This window comes from Euleptes europaea, chromosome 1, assembly GCF_029931775.1.
Source record: "Euleptes europaea isolate rEulEur1 chromosome 1, rEulEur1.hap1, whole genome shotgun sequence".
Taxonomy (NCBI): domain Eukaryota; kingdom Metazoa; phylum Chordata; class Lepidosauria; order Squamata; family Sphaerodactylidae; genus Euleptes; species Euleptes europaea.
Window position 1 is genome coordinate 157,034,128 of NC_079312.1, and position 18,933 is coordinate 157,053,060.

At 45.6% G+C, this 18,933-nt stretch overlaps 1 protein-coding gene across 1 annotated transcript in view; it reads left to right on the forward strand.

The window, feature by feature from the left end:
* Positions 1–1,809: 1,809 nt before the first annotated feature.
* Positions 1,810–18,933, forward strand: part of SUZ12 (SUZ12 polycomb repressive complex 2 subunit) — a 47,894-nt gene continuing 30,770 nt past the window's right edge. The window contains exons 1-5 of the mRNA XM_056852260.1: positions 1,810–1,946; positions 3,670–3,716; positions 3,799–3,863; positions 7,159–7,227; positions 13,786–13,835. Coding sequence (XP_056708238.1) covers positions 1,898–1,946; positions 3,670–3,716; positions 3,799–3,863; positions 7,159–7,227; positions 13,786–13,835 — 280 coding nt within the window. The 5' untranslated portion in view covers positions 1,810–1,897. The remainder of the gene's footprint in view (positions 1,947–3,669; positions 3,717–3,798; positions 3,864–7,158; positions 7,228–13,785; positions 13,836–18,933) is intronic.

Here is an 18,933-nt window from a genome sequence, read left to right on the forward strand (position 1 = left end):
TGTTTTATTGTCTTTCACCTGGGCTTCTTCTCAAAGAGCATTGTTATTTTTGTTTCAAAATATGTGTCTGCCAATCTGAGGCTGACAGCTTTCAGACACTAGCCTGAGAGGTTATGTCTAAGGCGAAGGATTTAAGAAAGACCCCCTAACGATTTCCCCCTCAATATCGTTTCCTACTTCTGAGGCCCCGTGTACATAAGACAGCACAATGAGGTAATAAAAAATGCCCAGATGGCAGAATGGAGCGCTTTAGACTGCAGGTGAGGAATTGTGTTCTTCCGTGTTCCCCAACACTAACCTGCTGCAAACACCCAGCATTGCGAGTATGGTTAGGAGCCATTTGATACTTTGTAATTTTGTGTTTTAATTGGGATTTTAATGTTTTAAATTTAGATTCTTATTGTTGGTGTAGTGACGTTTTTACATGATGTTACCTGCTCTGAGCCAGCTTCTGCCAGGGAGGGCGGGTTATAAATGACAAAATAAATAAAAATAATTCCTTGAACACAGAAAGTAGCACTACACGCTTATAGATTGGCTAGAACTTTTTCTTCGTTCCCCCCCCCCCCCGGACAGGGCGTTTTAAGATGGAGGAGGAACAAAATAGGGCACGCACCCCCCATCCCCCCCCCGCCGCAGTGTGATTCACTTCTACCACTTCATTGTGCCTCTCCTGTAGACCAAGCGTAGCTCAGGCAACACAATAGGGCGGCACAATGGGTTGTACCACTCCAAACTGCAGGTGAGGGACGCTATTTCTGAATGCTCTTTAACCTTAAAAGCAGCCAACTCCCTGCAAACAGAAAACTAGCCCAGCACGGAACCGATGCTGGGCTAGCGCTTTCTTCTTCGCTGACGTGCTAACTTTCTATTGACGAGGACCATTTCGATGCATAAGAGCATTCAAAGGCGGTCTCCCCCCGGCTGCGGTTCTCAGTAGCACACCACAAACAGGGCCCCGTCATTCCGAAGCATGGGCAAGCCACCAGTTTGGTCGCTTGTCCGCCTTCCTCCGTTCCCGCGCGCGCACTCCTTTAATTAAAGACGGGGGTTGGGGGGGGGGACTCCACAAAACACGGACTGGCGGTTGGGAGCTGTCAATCTCGGCCGGGCGGGCTCGCTCAGCGGCAACTCGACCCGAGTCGTTGGTTTGATGAAGAATTATCTCCCATCGTGCCCTTCGGCAGCGCAAGCGTGGGGAGGGAAGAGGAGGAGCAGCGCCGCTTTCCCGCGAATTCAGTTCAAAGGAGGAAGGCGAGGGGAGGGGGGCCAAGGAAAGCTCCCAGCGGTGAAGCGCGCGGTCCAACCGAACTCTCGCAGAGCCATCCTTGGCGTCACACCTGGGCGGGACCTCCGTCGGCCAATGAGGCGGCACGGCGCCATCGCGACGGCCAATAGGCGCGCGGCGGAGGGGGCGGGAGCGGCGGCGGTGCCGTCGGGTTTGGGTGGGTAGAGAGGGCGCTTGAGGAGAACGGAGTGGGGAGACTTAAAGGAGTTGAAGCGCGGCGCTTCCACTTCCTCCTCCTCTCACCTTGCCTCTGGGGCCCCCTCCCCCACCCCGCTTCCCTGTCGGTCTCCGCCACACTCCCGCCCCGGCGAAGAGGCCCTCATGGCTCCTCAGAAGCACAGCGGCGGCGCGGGGCCCAGCTCGGCTGCTCCTAGCGGAGGGGGGGGCACCGTCGCCGCCACGGCCACGGCAGGAGGAGGAGGAGGAGGTGGTGCTAGCGCTAGCGCCGGCGGGGGGTTCGGCGGCTCTACCTCAGCCGCCACCCCGGGCGCCAAATCCGGCGGCGCTGTTGGCGGCGGCAGCGGCTGTTCCGGCGGCAGCGGCGGCTCGGCGGCGTCCTCGGCGGCGGCCGCCTCGGCTGCGGCCCTCCCGCCGGTGAAGAAGCCGAAGATGGAGCAGATCCAGGCCGACCACGAGCTCTTCCTTCAGGCCTTCGAGAGTGAGCTTTGGGGGTGGGGAGGGGAGTCGGGAGGGCCGGGACGGACCCCTTCCCCCCCAGCTTTTCCCCGGGCCGAGGCGGGATATGGGCGGAGAGGAGCAGCATCGCTCGCGCGTTGTAGGGACGCGGCGGAGGCATCTTCCCAGCCCAGGGTGCGCGATGCGACCTTTCCTGGGGGTCTTTCGGGCGGGAGTTGGCAATCTGGGGGGGGGGGCTCTGGAGGCAGGGCTGTTGCTTCTCTGTCAGGGTTGTCAGCCCGAGGGGATGGGGGGCGTGGGGGAATCCGTGCCGTGCTAATTGTTTCATTAACGAGGTACTGCCATCCACTCCCACGTCGACGTTTTTCGAGAGGGAGCCTCTTGATAGGGTTGCGTTTGGGGGCTCCTCTCTCTCTGGAGGGCGCCGAGATCCTGTAAGGTGATACCTTGTTGTTTCGGATATCTTTTTTTCCTCCCTACCTTTGAGAGTTTCTTCAGAGAAAGAGCTAAAGATATCTTCGGAAACTTGATCTTCATAAACTGTTTGGTTCTTTTTTTCTTTTGAACCGTCGATATCACATAATAATTAAAAATCTGTGCTACCAAACGAGGCACTGGTGTTTAGGGACTAAAAGGGGGGTTATGGTGCTTTATTATTGTGGTTATCTGCTTAGGAGAAACTTAAAAAATTCACGTTTAAGCTGCATGGTAAAGAGAGAGTGCCTTGATCAGTTGTTGAGATGGAGAGTTTGTGAGGAAAGCTAAGCAGAAGATGCCGCCCAGGTGTTGTTGTAAAGAGTGCTCAAGCTCTTGTTGTTTTGTGTGTTTCTTTTGCTTGAAGTGTGTTTGAACTTGAAAGGTTTCACAGTTCAGTTCCAACAGACCTTGATGATAAGACAGCAACTTAACTGCATTGTCAGCAGTGTAGCTGCTCAGAGTACAGTCAAAGTGTGTTGTCTTCTGTACCTCATGACAGAAAAATCTTAGATTGAAATTGTGAATAGTAAGCCTTTAATATGGTTTATGGTGATAGATTGAAAGTTGGCTGGGGCTGGAAGACAATGACATCAATTGGGTGTATGTTAAATTTATTATTCCCAAGTATTTGAGAAATTGTTTTTGTTGTAGACAGATTATAAGAATCTTTCTAAGGAGTACTGAGTTATAAGTTGACAATTCACTGTACTAGTAGTCGTGTACATCTTGAGTAAGCACCTAACTATTAATGCTCCCACCCCCTCCCAATATGTTGGTGTTTAGTTTTCATGTGCACATATGCTCCATAGAAAAAACTGTTAAAGCTGCTTACAAATGTAATAAAACCTTGTATACAAAAATTAGTGCTGTTCCTCTTGGTCATTCAAAAGTTGGTGACAGAAAATTAGGTTAGAATTTTAAAACAATGTGAGCTTCCACTCTGTAAAATGATGCTATAAATCTAAAGTACTGGCCATACCTTTGTATATTAAAGGTATATTTCCTGATTTATTAACCATATTGTGATGTATCATATGTATCACATTTAATATCCATGACTGCTGTGAATAGCTAGTGATGCTACACAGTATGCATCATTCAGTGGCAGTAGCTATTCATAGGTTACTGTTAAAAATGCTTACTTTATAGTCAAGGTATTTACTAAACATGGTTGAGTGAAGAATATTGTATGTTTAGAAGTCTGTTGTGCTTCTGGAAAAAGAAGAAAAGGTGTCAAATTGGCTGCTTGTTTTGTTTTTCTCTCATAGAACCAACACAGATATATAGATTTCTACGTACCCGCAATCTCATAGCTGTGAGTAATTTTTTATTTTTGCATTTAGTTTTAAACAATCCTTAATGGCAATGTTTGATGGACTTTTCCTTTTCTGTTGCAGCCAATATTCTTGCACAGAACTCTGACTTACATGTCCCATAGAAACTCCCGAACAAATATCAAAAGGTAACTTCACTCATTAAAAGGGCATGTTATTTAGCATGTTAAAGTCCCCTCCTTATCCAAAGATATGACAGTAATAGTATGCAACTGCTGGTGTTTGATATGAAATGTCACCGTTTCTATAACCGAGATCAAAATTATTGTGATTGCTGCATTTATGCAGTGGGGAGAATTGACGTATGTTGCGTGTCTTGACTTATTTGCATGGTATGAACAGTGAAACTGGACGTGGCAATTGTTTGGAAAGTTTACTTTCTTGATATTCAGCTATGAAAAGTATTGACAACTGTATGCTGGCAAAGATGTTAAAAACATCAACACAAGCCAAAGATCAGAAATGCAAAAAAATCAATATACCTCAGATACATTTCAGAACACTTGCTAATTAACACTGAACAGAGAATGTCATTTAATTGTTGTGCCTGGTCTGCTACACTATAAGGTCAGTGCTGTTTTTCAGCAGTTTTACTCATGTCAGGAATTGTCTATGCAACATTCGTTTGGGGCTTAGCTTTAATATAACGATGCAAAAACCAGCGTAGAAGATTGGTGTTGGTAACTCTAGCAGTCCATATTTAAACCTACAGCCCTTGATTTGGCAATCAAGGGATCTGAAAATCAGAACAAAAATGTAAACTCCCTTTAGCTTTGAAACATTTCAGCATGTTACATAGTGTTTATTTGGGATAAGATTAATTTTGTTACCTCAACGTGAATGTAATTGGAGGCACAAAACTTTGAGTCAACAAATGTAATGTGCTGTTATGAGGCTGACAAAACTTGTCTGTGTTCAGAGATAATGAAGAACACTTAGGCGTTTGAAGACACCTTTTTAACATAAAGAAGAGTACTACATAGATTCCATAAGTATGTAAAGGAGCTGCTGTTCAGACCATTACAATTAATTGTTTTCTGTAGCCACAGAAATAAAGCAAGAATATGCATTTAAGAAATATAGCCACAAATTTATCTAGTTACTTCATTGGAGTTTTTGAAGAATCGGTTTAGAAACATTAATCATGCTTGATAAGTTTAGGTGTAATTTAGAGCTGTAGCTTTTGGTGCAGGCGAATTGATAATGCCTTAAGATCATTGATTATGCAGCTCTGATTCTGTGATGTCATCTTAGGTAACAACCAATATCAGTAGTGGCCATTGCTGCTATTGGATACTAGTAGAGAGTACTTGCTAGTTGTAGCGTTGTCCATTGCACGTCTTGAGTTTTCTTGTATTGGTTGCATTTTGGGAGGCTGTCTACTGCTTGAAGTCTATAATTTGTTCCTTTGGAGTAACTCTTTTCTGCACACTTTTGTTTATATTTAGCAAGATTGTCCTTGTTCTGCTTCTAGCAAAAACCTTAATTGGCAATCTGTTGTATTTTGTGTGGCATACATCTCTCCCTGTGGTGCACTGAAGGAACATGAAACTAGATTTTTCTATACTGCAGCTAATTGTTGTATATCATATTTGATTATGGCCTAAATTCTTAACTGTTGTATTTAAGCCATGCTAGCAAGTAGTCACTTGTTTAGGTAAGCCTTTGGCACCAAGAGACCAGATGTGAAGCTTTGGGTACTGGAAAAATTGGTTCTTTGTTTTCCCCAACCCCCAGTCTGTGTGCTGCAAATTACTAGTGTGGCTAGGCTAGTAAATTTGAGGGCTGTGTGTGAACTAGTAGTTTCACCAAGTGATTTAGTTGTGAGTGTTAAGCATTTGCTATTCTACTGGGGGGAAATTGTATTTATTGTAGAATAAATTCTATGAATGAATCTATAGAAACATTTTGTCAAAGTACTTTAAGCTAAGTTGTAGAAAGTACTTTAAGCTAAGTTGTAGAAAGTACTTTAAGCTAAGTTGTAGAAAGTACTTTAAGCTAAGTTGTAGAAAGTACTTTAAGCTAAGTTGTAGAAATATATTAAAGCCAATAAATATTGTGGGAGGTAAGGCAGCATGGTGTATCCCAATCCTGTCAGAGCTGGGAAGCTAAGCAGGGTTATGCTTGGGAAGTAAGACTGCTAAGGAAGGCTCTGAAGAGGAAGACATTGGCAAACCACCTCTCCTTCTCATTTGCCTTGAAAGGCCCTTGGTAGTCGCCATAAATCAGCTGCGACTTGACAGCACTTTCTTTGCACACATGTAGGAATTTGAACACAATGTGTATAGTAACTATTGCAGGCAGTTTTTATTGCATGTTTCATGATGTAGGACTAAAAGTGCATAATTGTTCCTTTTCAGTAGCCTTTCTTAGGGATATACGTTTTATGAGTTAAAACAAAATGTTTAAGAGTTGTAATTCTCTTAGTGCATCATAATTTCTAATAAAGGAAGGTGGGGTATTTGTAACTTGACTTAGAGTGGAGTATATTACGAAAAGATTTTGCTGTTCGCAATTTGAATAAATTTACAAATCATACAGCCCATTCCTGAAACAACGGTGTGCGGAGTCGGCAGGGAAGAGGCGCAGCAGTGCCTCTTCCTAAGCCGATTTGTACACGCCAGGGGAAATAAAACAGTTTTGTGGCTTTTTTTGTTTTCAACGGGGCTAAAAGGTGGTGTACTTCAGCGAACCGGGATAGGAAGCTGCCTAACCCGCAGCGCCTCCCCCGGCCAGCCCCCGGAATGCGCGCCAGTGTGGCCTCTACACCGTGGCCTGCGCCACAGAGAGGCTGCGCTAGCATAGGGGCAAGGCACGGTCCCGCAGCGCTCAACCGCCGGCCGGACTGGCCTCGCCGCCAGTGTAAGTGTGTGTAATTGCGCAATTACAACCACTTATGCTGGCAGCAAGGTCACGCCGCCTCCAAAGAACTTTCGGCCCAATTCTCAGGAATGGGCTGATAGTGCCCAACACTATTTAAATGTAGAAGGAGCTTTGGCTGTTGGGCTTTTTACCTTGCTCTTTAATTTTACTGACTGTACTTCTACTTAATAGTGCTGAGAAGTTGTGTATAATCTGTAAAGGGGTCAAGCAAACTTGATTGACAGCAACTTTATGAACCCAACTTCTATATTGCATAAACATCCCTGGAAAACATCGTTTCCTTTATTAAAACCTTGAGAAATATAAGTATCTGTATTATGTAGTAGGATTTAAAGATTGACAAATAGATTTTGAAATCACTTGCAGGACTTTGTTAGGATACAGAACCAAGTTTTGTATTCAAAATTGAAAAATGTTTAACTTGTATAGACTTCTAAGTGAATGGGACTTTTTTTCATTCTGTAAAAAAGTATTCTTAGAAATATTTATGAAAAAGAATTATACTACGTAATGAAAATTTAATCTCTATTTTTATTACAGGAAAACATTCAAAGTAGATGAGATGTTGACGAAGGTAGAGAAAATGAAGGGAGAGCATGATTTGCAAAGGTAACATTCACTTCATCAACATTCATTTATTAACATTCATTTTCTCACTTTTCAGGTGCCATATCCAGCAGACGGCGAATTTCGAATGTATGTACCTAGTCTTGGGGTCCTTTGACAAGATGGGGATTCTGTTGGTATACCACTGCCCATATTGTCTGGATTCTGATGGTCTAGCAGAGACAGTCTCAGACTGGCTGTTGAGGACACCTATTTTTTTACTAGGGAACTTCAGCATCCATTCTGAACCTCTTTTATCTGGTGCAGCTTAGGACTTCGTGGCCCATTTAACTACCAAAGGACACTACCTGGTTGAATTCAGGCTTTTAGGAATGCCTGCCACGGTAGAGGTGATTTGGATGGACCAACCTTAGAATCTGAAGGATACAGATCCCTGTCTGATAGATATCAGTACATTTCCTTATCGACATGTCTGGGGATCTTGCCAAAGTTATGCACTCTCCCCCTTTTCTAAACGTACGGCATTCAGCTACTCGGTTACTGAAGCAGCAGGGATAATTGGTAGAGTAGAAATGGAAGAAGGCTTAGAGCCCATTTCGAGGTCTGCTATGCTAGTGATGGCAGAGAGTGCCATTATGTGTGCAGTATACTATTCAGCAAAGCTTTTCATTTGGTAAATGTTTTTTTAAAATTCATCTGTTACTCAGTTTGTGATTTATTCGCAAAGCACTTTGTTTACTTAGATGTCACATCTTACTTAGATGTCACTAATTACAAATAATAGTTTGAAAATTACACCTGTCTCCTCCATTTGAAAGTGCTTGTATGAATTTCATCTTGTGCATCCTGAGGATACAGAGTGCTTGGGTCAGTTTGGCTAATCACTTGCTTTCTAGATACTTGACATTTGTGGTTAATTATATCTAGTTGTCTAAGAGCCCTGTGGCGTAGAGTGGAAAACTGCAGTACTGCAGTCCAAGCTCTGCTCACGACCTGAGTTCGATCCCGATGGAAGTTGGTTTCAGGTAGCCGGCTCAAGGTTGACTCAGCCTTCCATCCTTCCGAGGTCGGTCAAATGAGTACCCAGCTTGCTGGAGGTAAAGGGAAGATGACTGGTGAAGGCACTGGCAAACCACCCCATAAACAAAGTCTGCCTAGTAAGCTTTGGGATGTGACGTCACCCCATGGGTCAGGAATGACCCAGTGCTTGCCCGGGACCTTTACCTTTTTTTAGGAGGTTAAAATCTCTCAGTGAAAAAGGGGGTTGTAGTCTCTACTTTGTAAGAGGCAGTGGTGAGGTAACTATTTAAGCCCTATTTGACCAGCACAACTATCACCCTGTGGTAGTTGCTTTCATTTTCAGGTAAGGTGCTTGAGCATGTGATGGTAATTCAATTCCAGTCTCTTCTGGGTACCTGTCTAGATCAGGGGTCCCCAACCTTTGAGCCTGCGAGCACCTTTGTAATTCTGAGAGAGTGATGGGCACAGCCACAAAACGGCTGCCACAGGAGGCAGAACTAGCCACAAAATTGTTGCTACAGCTTCACTATCCCTACCTGGCATTTAGATGCTAGAAAGTGGTGCTTTTCCACCCTCTGTAGTATCCCAAAGTTCCACCTCATCCCTCATGTTTAATGTCATCATGAAATTTTAGGAGAAGTGGTTGATATATTAGGGCGAGGTATTATCAATATAGTGAAGATGTTGGGCTGTTCTTACATGGTATTGACCAGACTCAGGGCCTAGGAGCAGTGATAAGGGCTGGCACTGAGATGGATTTTTATGATTAGGGAGCTTGGTTCCCTTTCACCCTTTTGTGTCTTATACCCCACCAAAGAAGCTGGGTGCCATCATGATAAAAGCAAAGGCCTTCTTTTTCTGAGAACAACATGAACATGTTGACAGGCATTCTATTACATTTCTCATTTACACTAAATTTTAAGACCTAACAAAGGCTACTACCAACATGTCAGAAGGTCACAGATGGATAATCCATAATAGGTCCTGGATGGAGGGAGAATGAATTTTTAATAAAGGTTATAAAAACTGAATATTTGGCCCCATCCCCAATGGCTGGCCGCTTCCGTGCTCTTTTAGGAAGTGGGCAGAAGTTACACTTGTTTAATTTTATTCCTGAATGTTCTGTACATTTCTATCCCATTTAGCTTCACAGTAAGGATTCAAAATGGCTTACAAGGGAACATAAAACTACAGTTTAACCAGACAAAGATGAAAATACAGAAAAGTTCCTAGACTGGGCATGGATTCACTGGTCTGGTTCACCCAGGTCTACAGGCTATGGGCTGAGTATCCCTTTGTGTCTTGTTAAAAGGTTTGTGCCCGGCCACGCCCAAACTTAAATACTCATAACAGGGAAGGAAACAAGCTCATTCCAGTTCTCACTCATCCGATAGACATATTGCCAAGATTTCCCTCCCCTGCTAAAATGAAGCTAAGCCAGTTCTATGCACATGTATTGCATTTTGCTGTGTTCTTAAAGGTTAGCTGTAAATTTAGTTCATCAGTTTTTATCTGCTCTTCCATAATTTTGTTTTGGGGCAGAAACAGTAATATACATTTGAAAATATATTTCAAGTGTTTCAGTAACAATAGGTTGGCACTCCAGGTGTTAAGTTCCATTTTTAAAAGTGACTATTTCCTGCATTTCTCTTCTTGCAGCAGCCCCTCACATACTCTGAAAAGCTGTTCCTGGGGATTGAGGGGCTCTTGGGAGTGGAGTCCTCAAGATGTGGTTCATACACTCACTCCACACATGCCTTGTGTGATAGGAAGTGCCTTCTGCCTGTGCTAAGTGGTGTGCGTTTGACCCACATTTCAACAGACGGTGACATATAATGGGATGGTTTTTGTCAGTGGCTCTCTCTGTTCGTATCATACATTGGTATAACATAAGGCTGAGAACAGTTTTTCTTGCAGTAGGTACTTTGCTTTAGAATACTGCAAGAATTATCTCAGAATAACAGTTTCAAAACCCAGGTGTCAGGTGCAACAAATTTAAATTGTCTAATGCAGGGTTCCTATGTAATTTACTTTTCTTATAATAATATATTAACGTACTGATTCTGTGACAGATAAGAAAGACAGCTGAACAGCTTTAAACCACAACACCCTGCAACAATAAGAATGTGCTTCCCTGGTGCCTGCATTTTAATGATGATGAGGCACTTCAACAGAAAGAGCCATATCTTCCTCTAGGACAATGGTTGGCAAACCGTGGCTCGCGAGCCGCATGCGGCTCTTTGGCCCCTTGAGTGCGGCTCTCGGGGAGGAGGCGGCGCACTGCGGCTCCTCCCTGCAGGTGGAGGCGGCGATGGGCGGGCGGCTGTCGCCTCTGCTCCCCCCTGGCTCGCGGCCCTCCACCAGGGGGCGGAGGCGTGGGGTCGCAGCCCGGGCAGGCCAGGGGGGAGCAGAGGCGAGGCGACCGTGTGAGAGGAAGCGAGAGAGGGGCTGGCGACTGCAGCCCAAGAGCCGTTGTGTAAGGCCGGACCGTGGGGGAGGGCGGTTGACATGCTTTCCCCGTCGAGCGGCTGCTGAGATGGAGGGTGGGGAGGGGGGCTCGCCACCCGCAAGGGGAAGGAGCCCGCTTGAGTGTGGCCGTTGCCTGGCGGGGGGGGGAGGGAGAAGTGTTGCCGCTGCCTGCTCTGATGCTACCGCCGTTGGGGTGAGTGTGAGGGGAGGCTGTTCTGTCAGGGGGGGTTGGCATGGGACATGGCAAACTCAGCTAATACAAACCCCGTGGTAAGGACCAGGGCCGGGTGTTCGTGAAGTGGAGGCGGGGGGGCGCTTAGGGCGGGCTGGGCGGAGGGCAGCGGTGGGGGTGGCAGCAAAAGAGGCAGTGGGATGAGTCCCGGACCCCGGGGTGGGTGGGTTGGGGGGCTGGAGCCCCGCTCTTCTTTGGCTGACGGGGCAGAGCTGGGGTTGGGGGGGTTGAGCTGGAGCAGCTCTCCACCTGCAGCCCACGCGTCTCTCTCTCTCAGCCTGGGGGATGGACGGTGGTGGGCTGCCCTCTCCTTCCCCCCTCCCCCCCTCGGAGAATATGCTTGTGTTTCCTTTTTATTTTCCATCTTTCCTTACTCTTAAGACGTTGGTGGTCGAAACCATCCACGGAGCCTTTTTTTAATTTAGTGTAATATATATATGACGGTGATGGAAGGTTGAAAAAAGGTAACGAGAGAGGAGGGGACCCGGGCCTGGCTGCGGGGGGCGCCCTGGGGCAGAGGCCCCGGCGTGGGGCCAGAAGAAGAGCAGAGCCTCAGGGAGGGAGGAAGAGGGGAGGCGCCCAACCGCTGCCTGGAGGTCAGTGGGGGGGAGGGGCAGGTCACTCGGGAGGGGGGAATTTGAAAAGGGGGCAGAGTCTCATGCTGGGAAGTGAACAGCCCAGGGCTGGAGCCGGAGGGTGAGGAGCCGTGGTATGGGAGAACTTAATTAAGATTATTCACCAATGGCATTTTTCACCTGTTAAGCTTGCGAAGATTTATAAGGCAGTACCTAGCAATAGTTAGTATTGTGAGGAATAGAACACTGATTAAATCTACATGTAGTAGAACTGCACGAGAGCAATAAATTATTGGCATATGGTCAAAATTATGCTTTCTAAAGGTATCCAACATGTGTCATTTCTGTATATTTGTAAAGTTATGTTATGAAAATTTTTTTTAAAAGTTTTTAAAAGAATGCAAATATAAGCTTTAAGAAGAAATATCAGTGGCAGTTTCTCTTTTGGCTCAATTAAAGTCCCCACCCAAGTGCAAGGCCATTGTTCACATTAAGTGTTTGTCAGTCATTGTCATGATTTAATTTTATGGATACCTTACTTACAATTTAATTTTTATCAATAAATAAGATCATTATTAAGTATGATATCAAGTTTTATTCAGTGTACCTATAGTTTAATTAAGACTTAAAACTTTAATTAAAGTTTATTAAGTTAATAAACAGTGTACCTACCTATATAGTTTAGTTTAAGAAATTTGGCTCTCAAAAGAAATCTCAATCATTGTACTGTTGATATTTGGTTCTGTTGTCTAATGAGTTTGCCGACCACTGGGCAGAGCATTCTCCAAGGAGAAAAAATACAGAATTGTCTGTCTTTCCTTCAATAGGGCTGCAGCTGACACACAAACCAAAGTTGGTCAAAAGTGGTATCCCACCTCTCCTGTCAGCTAACAAAAGAGCCTCTTACATCAAAGGAAGTTGCTGTTATTAGTTGAGCTGGATATCAGCAGACAGTAAAAAAAAAATCCAATTTGCCCAGTAACCATTGGGTTTTGCTTCTAGAAAGTCCTGGGCCTGGTTTAGCAATGCTTTGTCCCCTGTGCTTCATAAACAAAGAGGATGTCTTAGTATTGTCGAAGGCTTTCACGGTCAGAGTTCATTGGTTCTTGTAGGTTATCCAGGCTGTGTAACCGTGGTCTTGGAATTTTCTTTCCTGACGTTTCGCCAGCAGCTGTGGCAGGCATCTTCAGAGTAGTAACACTGAAGGACGGTGTCTCTCAGTGTCAAGTGTGTAGGAAGAGTCACAGAGGGGTTGGGTTTGAGCTGAGTATTGTCCTGCAGACGTAATGTGCTAATCATTGTCCTGTAAGTATCAAGATAATGTACTAATGAGAGTGGTATGTCTTAGCTTCATATTGCTTTTCCTGCTCGCGTTCCCCCCTGGAGGAAAGTATACTTGCAAATGTACACTAGAGAAAAACAGGGCCTTCCGTCCTAAGCATTGTTTCCATTTGTGCCTGCTTACTTCTGTTGCAAAGGTGTTACATACTGTTCAGCTCATTGAAAGACTAGCTTTGCACGAGCAGGAGAGATCAGCTCCTCAGCAGCATACTCCACAGCAGAGGACTGCCTCCAAAATGGACTCAGACAAACAGAAGTGGAAACAAGGCTTAGGATCTAAGCCAGAGCTCCATTAATTTTGTGGGTGGCCCTCCTTGTCTCCTAGATTCTGAGGTGCAATGCTGCACGAGCAGAAGTTTTGGATCGGCTTCTGAATAGTATAATGGCTGCATGTAATTGTAAATTACTTGCCTTTATCAATCTTCAGTTCAGGAAATGAAGTACAGAGGGAAAACTTGATTCACGTCGGTAATTAAAATTGTTAGTGTTAAAGTTCTTTCAGTGTGTAACTTGGAGTCAGATCAAACTTGCTAACCAAACAGATGTTAAAATGCTGCTCTTGTGAATGACTTAACTCCAGACACCAATAGACATTCCAAATGTAAAGTTCATACAGTGCATACGAAAAGCTCAAGCTTTGGTGAGTCCCTTGGGAAAAGCAGCCCTAATCTTGTGGTGTAGTCAATGTATGAAGTCCTGTGCTCTAAGATAACATCAGCCTTGGGCTGTATCAGAACAAACAGAAGGTGCTGATTGGTTATAACATTTTCTGGCTGTCTTTAGCATGAGCTTGTAAGTATTACTGCTTGTTTTCTTTTGATCACAGTGTTCCTTTAGCCCGAAATATATAAAGCATCTTCAACTGTTCTGTTTCCAGATGTGTGTAGAGTAAATATCTGAAGAGTTATAAACAGAATATTCTATGTTCAAAACAGTAAATTCACGTTTGTTTCCTTAATTTAGTTTGTCCGCTCATCTGCAACTCACCTTTACTGGTTTCTTCCATAAAAATGGTATGTATTTCATTGCTTCATCTTTTGTCAATGAATGCCACTAAACGGAGAAAAATATGTCAGGACTCAAAACGTATAAACACCACATTGAAAAACCATACAGAACCTATCAATTCCTTCTTTATCTAGTGTAATAAATAGTCTTAGCTTTTGGCTGTGCAGTGAAGTAAAAGTTTAGAGCCAATCCCATAAATTCATTAATTAGTTATTACTTTTGAGGTTATCAAGTGATTAGATGATGAAATGTGAAATATAATTGTTTTCATTGTTCATATTAATTGCATGGATCTTAATGAGAAGTTGCTCCTTATGTTGTAGATATATACATTTATGTTATATTAAAGTTAAGGCTACTGAGGAAACTACACATGAGGGAAATCAGTAGTGATTTAGTGCCTAAAAATCTTAATCTGTGGAAACTGCATTTTTTCATCCTTGGAGCTTGTACTTACTATGTTCACTGTAGACTTCTAAAAAAGATTTTTCTGGACTGCAGTATTCCCCCTGGACCTGGGGCTCATGGTTCTCTGTCTAGTCTTCTACTGGGTTGGATATTTGGGGCAGTTTGGTAATATAGTTTGGCTGCACACTGTGCCTCTATAAAACCTTTCCTTTATGGCTAAACTGTAATGGTATGTAGTTTCAAAGTTTTATAGAGTTCTATATCAAGTGATGGAGTTGTTCAAATAGGTTTCTTTCCATTTATAGGTAATTGGTTTTTCCCGCTCTGAAGGAAGGTCATCTTGAGCTCTGGGTGTTTCTCGTCCCATTGCTTGGAGAGGCAGGACTTAATTTTAAACTACTTCCTGTCTCGGGGCGAGGAACGCCCACACTTCCAGTTATTCTCCTGCCTTGCTGGAGAGAGGACACTCCAGCCATAGCTGGAACTTAGATCTTAGCAGATTAACTAGGTGAATTCTTTCCTCTTGTTTTACTCCATTTGTTCCCCTCCTCCCCTCCTAACTGTACTGTGTTGGGTCCCTTTGTGTGTCTTGCCTTCCCGGTCCGTTCCGCAGTGGCATAGCCGGTTTGCATCAGGCTTGTGAAAGGAAAAAAGATGCGCCCCAAAATGGACGCCGCGACTGCAGTAGCGGAGAAAGTCAAACTTCTCTCCGACACAGATCACAATGCAGCGCTTAGCAGCCATAACAAGCCGGCTCCCACTGTTAGCTGCTCCGGTGGACTTTCAGAGAGGGAAGCCAAGGAAGCTCAAAAGCGGCGGCAAAGGCGACCGCGAAAAAGAGCGGGAAACATTCAAGACGACACACTAAGCTGAGTGCCGCCTCGCCCTTCCAAGGTCCCTGCCGGTTCCTCCGATCGCTTAGTTGGCAAAAATCCTTCCAAGACTTCAAAGGGTAAAGTACCCCCACCCCTGAATGGGAGTGGGGGCCCAGGGGAATTAACTGAGGAAAGGGTTTACCTGAGAAAGGGGTGATTTTCATAGTGGAAAACACTTTCGAACGACATTTTGAAAGGCTGCAGGCCTTGATTTTATCTATCCCAAACCCAGGGGGTGCCACAGTTCACACTCAGTCTCTTCTCAGTCCTATGCAGGCTCAGATCCCATGTAAGAGGAGCCATGCTGCAGCCATTCTATCATCACAAACAATGGTAAACGTAGGCTGCCCTAAAAATCAGTCCCCAATAGGCATGAATTGACCATTGGTGATGACTGTTTTTCTCTCGGCCAGGGATCCGCAACCGAGGAGGTAGAAGAGGGAGATTTTTGTCTCTGACGAAGAGCTCCCTGTAATTCAAGAGCAACAGCCTAGGCTGTTTAGCCCTGATGATTATTCAATCCCTGCTAGCCTAAGCCTTATTTGCCCTGGATCTATTAAGCGAGTCAGAGGCTTCTGATGAGCCCAAACCAAAAGCCAGGCGCTAAGGATCCAAGGATTATTTTCCTCAAGGTGATTCACACATTTTTAAGGTTCCATTGCCAGAGCACTTTCAGAACCTAATAAGGTCCGAGTGGGAAAAGCCACTCCATAACTAACAGTTCTCTGGCAATGCCAAGAAACTGTATGAGATGAATCCTGGGGCCATGGGTATGCTGGAATTACCTGTTGTAGATGCCCCAGTTACAGCCCTGCAGTCTTCAAATTTTTTTTACTGAAGATGGGGGAGGATTTATTAAAGATATGTGGACAGAAAAATGGACTTCCTGTCTAGAAAGGTGCACGAGGCCTCAGCCTTGGCGATTCAGGCTAACGCGACCACAGCACTCCTAGCCAGAGCCACTAATGCTTGGACCAAAAAAAGCATATTAAGCTTCTGCCCACAGCCGATAAAAGGGTGGCTGAAGGCCTTTCTAGAGTTCTACAGGCGTCTTCCTTCATGGCAGACGCATCCCTAGATGCCCTAGTCTTTGCCTCCAGAGCTGTGGCTTCTAACACAGCTATTAGAAGGGCCTTGTGGCTACGATCTTGGCACGTTCTCTATAGATCTAAAGCCATTTTTGCTGGCTCATCCTTTTAAGGGAGGAAAACTCCTTGGAGAGAGATTAGATAAGATGCTGTTCGACACCAAGGACAAGAACAGATACATGTTAAAGAACCATAGGAAGGACTATAGGCCAAATCAATACCAACAGTCCTTTCATTCCTCCCATACGCTGTCTAGGTTTAGACAGGATCAAAGGCGTTCCTCCCAACCCTCCCAGAGAGGCTCCTTTCGAAGGTTCAATAGATTCAACACCCCCCCAGTCCCAACCTTCAGAGGGGACAAATCGGACAAATTCCCAAGAAGGAACAAACAGGGACGCCAACGTCACAGTAGTGGGGGGAAGACTGCAAATGTTCCTCCCACAGTGGGACAGAGCCCAGGCGAATGCCTGGGATCTGCAATTAATCCAGCAGTGATATGCAATAGAGTTTCAAAGGAAATCGCCAGATCGAAGTGTGAAGTCCCCACAATATCGAACCAAAGACAAAAACAAGAGAACTATGGAGGCCATTTTGCATCCCTTCAAATAGGAAAAGAACGGGGACTGGAGGGCGGTTTTAGATCTCAAATTTGTCATTCGCTTCATCCCGACAAGACGTTTCCGTATGGAGACGCTGAGAACCGTTGTCGAAACCCTGCGACCTGGCACCGACATGACTTCCATAGATCTAAAAACCGAAGCCTATACGCATATCCCTATTCACACTGCCCATCCGCGCCTTCTCAGGTTCAATTACATGAACCTCCACATGTAATTCAAAGCCTTGCCCTCCGGTCTTACATCCGCCTCAAAGGTCCTAGTGACTGCTGTCGCCCTATTGAGGAAGGAAGGGATCCAGCTGCATCCCTACCTCAACGACCTCCTCATATGCGCACCTTCCAAGCAGCTAGCCACCAGACACACCAACCGAATCATTCAGACCTTACAGGGTCTTGATTACCTAATCAACAAAGCCAAAAGCTACCTGATTCCAGCCCAATGCATCCTTCACCTGGGGGCCTTCATAGACTCCAAGGTCTTTCTACCCGAGGCCAAGGCACTCAAGATAGCTTTGCTGGCCAAGTCCACAGCCAAAGCTCCACACCATCGCCTCATGGCTCTCACAAGACTTCTAGGATTAATGACATCCTGCATCGGCTTAGTGTCCTGGTCCCGGTTCCACGCCAGGCCCCTTCAGGTAGCTCTACGACCCTTCAAGCTGCTCATTTCGCACAAGATCGACAAGCGCATCTGCCTGCTGCCAGCAGCCAGATCCAGCCTAAGACGGTGGATAGACCAGACCAATCTGACAGTGGGCCAGACTTACCTACACGAGACTCCCATCCAGTCTTCTGCTCAGGGCGTTTGGGCCCCTCAGAAACCAACTCCACATCAATCACTCGAACGGTGAGGTAGCTCTGCTGGAGTTCCATCACATCCTGAAGAACAATCATGTCCTCATACAAACCGACAATGTGGCCTCCCAGGCCCATATCAACAAATGGGGCGGATCCAGGTCCTCACGCATTAGGAAGCCTCCATCATCATGATCTGGGAGGAGAAACATCTACTTTCCTTGAGAGCGGAACACGTCAGAGGCATACACATCCAGTCCATCCAGGAAGGGGAGTGGTCATTAGACCCTCACATCTTCCTCTTAATAACCAACCGATTTGGTATCCCGATGTGGGCCTGTTTGCCTCCGCGCAGAATCAACAAGTTCACTGATTCTTCTCCTGGTTCTTCCACCCGAACGCGGAGCAAGCGGACGCTCTATTGTTCCCCTGGCCTCAAGGTCTGATGTACGGGTTCCCTCCTCTGCCGATTCTCCCGAAAGCCATCTGAAAGATCAGGTCAGAGAAGGCAGAAATAATACTGGTTTCCCCAAACTGGCCATGCCGGCCGTGGTTTGCAGCTCTGATGGAAATGTCAGTTCGTACTCCATGGCAGTTACCGATAAGCCGGGATCTCCTACGTCAAGGTCCATTGATCCTCCTGGACCCAGGATGGTTCTAGTGGAACGTGTGGAGGTTGAGAGGGCTAGGCTTCTAGACCCGGGCCTGTCACAAGATATAGTCTCAACCATTTTACAAACCAGACAACCTTCCACTAAAAGGATATATGAGTATACTTGGAAGACCTTCTCCAGGTGGTGTGGACGAAAGGCCCAGATCACCTTCCTTGCCACAATTGTTGGTGTTCTTACAGGACGGAGTACGTCAAAATCTCAGAGCATCCACTCTCCGAAAGCAATCTCAGCTATTGCCTCAATATGTCCAAAGCTTGATGGGATTCCGCTGTCTTCTCATCTGGAGGTGAAATCCTTATCAAGGGAGTGGCGCAATCTACTCCCCATGTTGGCGCATAGTTTTCCAACTCGGAGGCTTAACTCAGTTCCTTTAGCTCTCACCTAGAAACCATTCGAGCCAATGAGGGAAGTTCCCTTACGTTTCCTCAGAACGACATTTCCTCAGACTGAAGACGTTGTTCCTAATGGCGGTCACCTCGGCCAGACGCGTGTCGGAGTTGGGAGCACTTTCCATACGCAAGGATCTATGCATATTCCACAAAGACAAGGTGGTCCTTCGAACCGACCCCTCCTTCACCCCCAAGGTGAACTCATATTACCACCATGCTCAGGAGATTCATCTCCCTTCCTTCTGCCCCAATCCA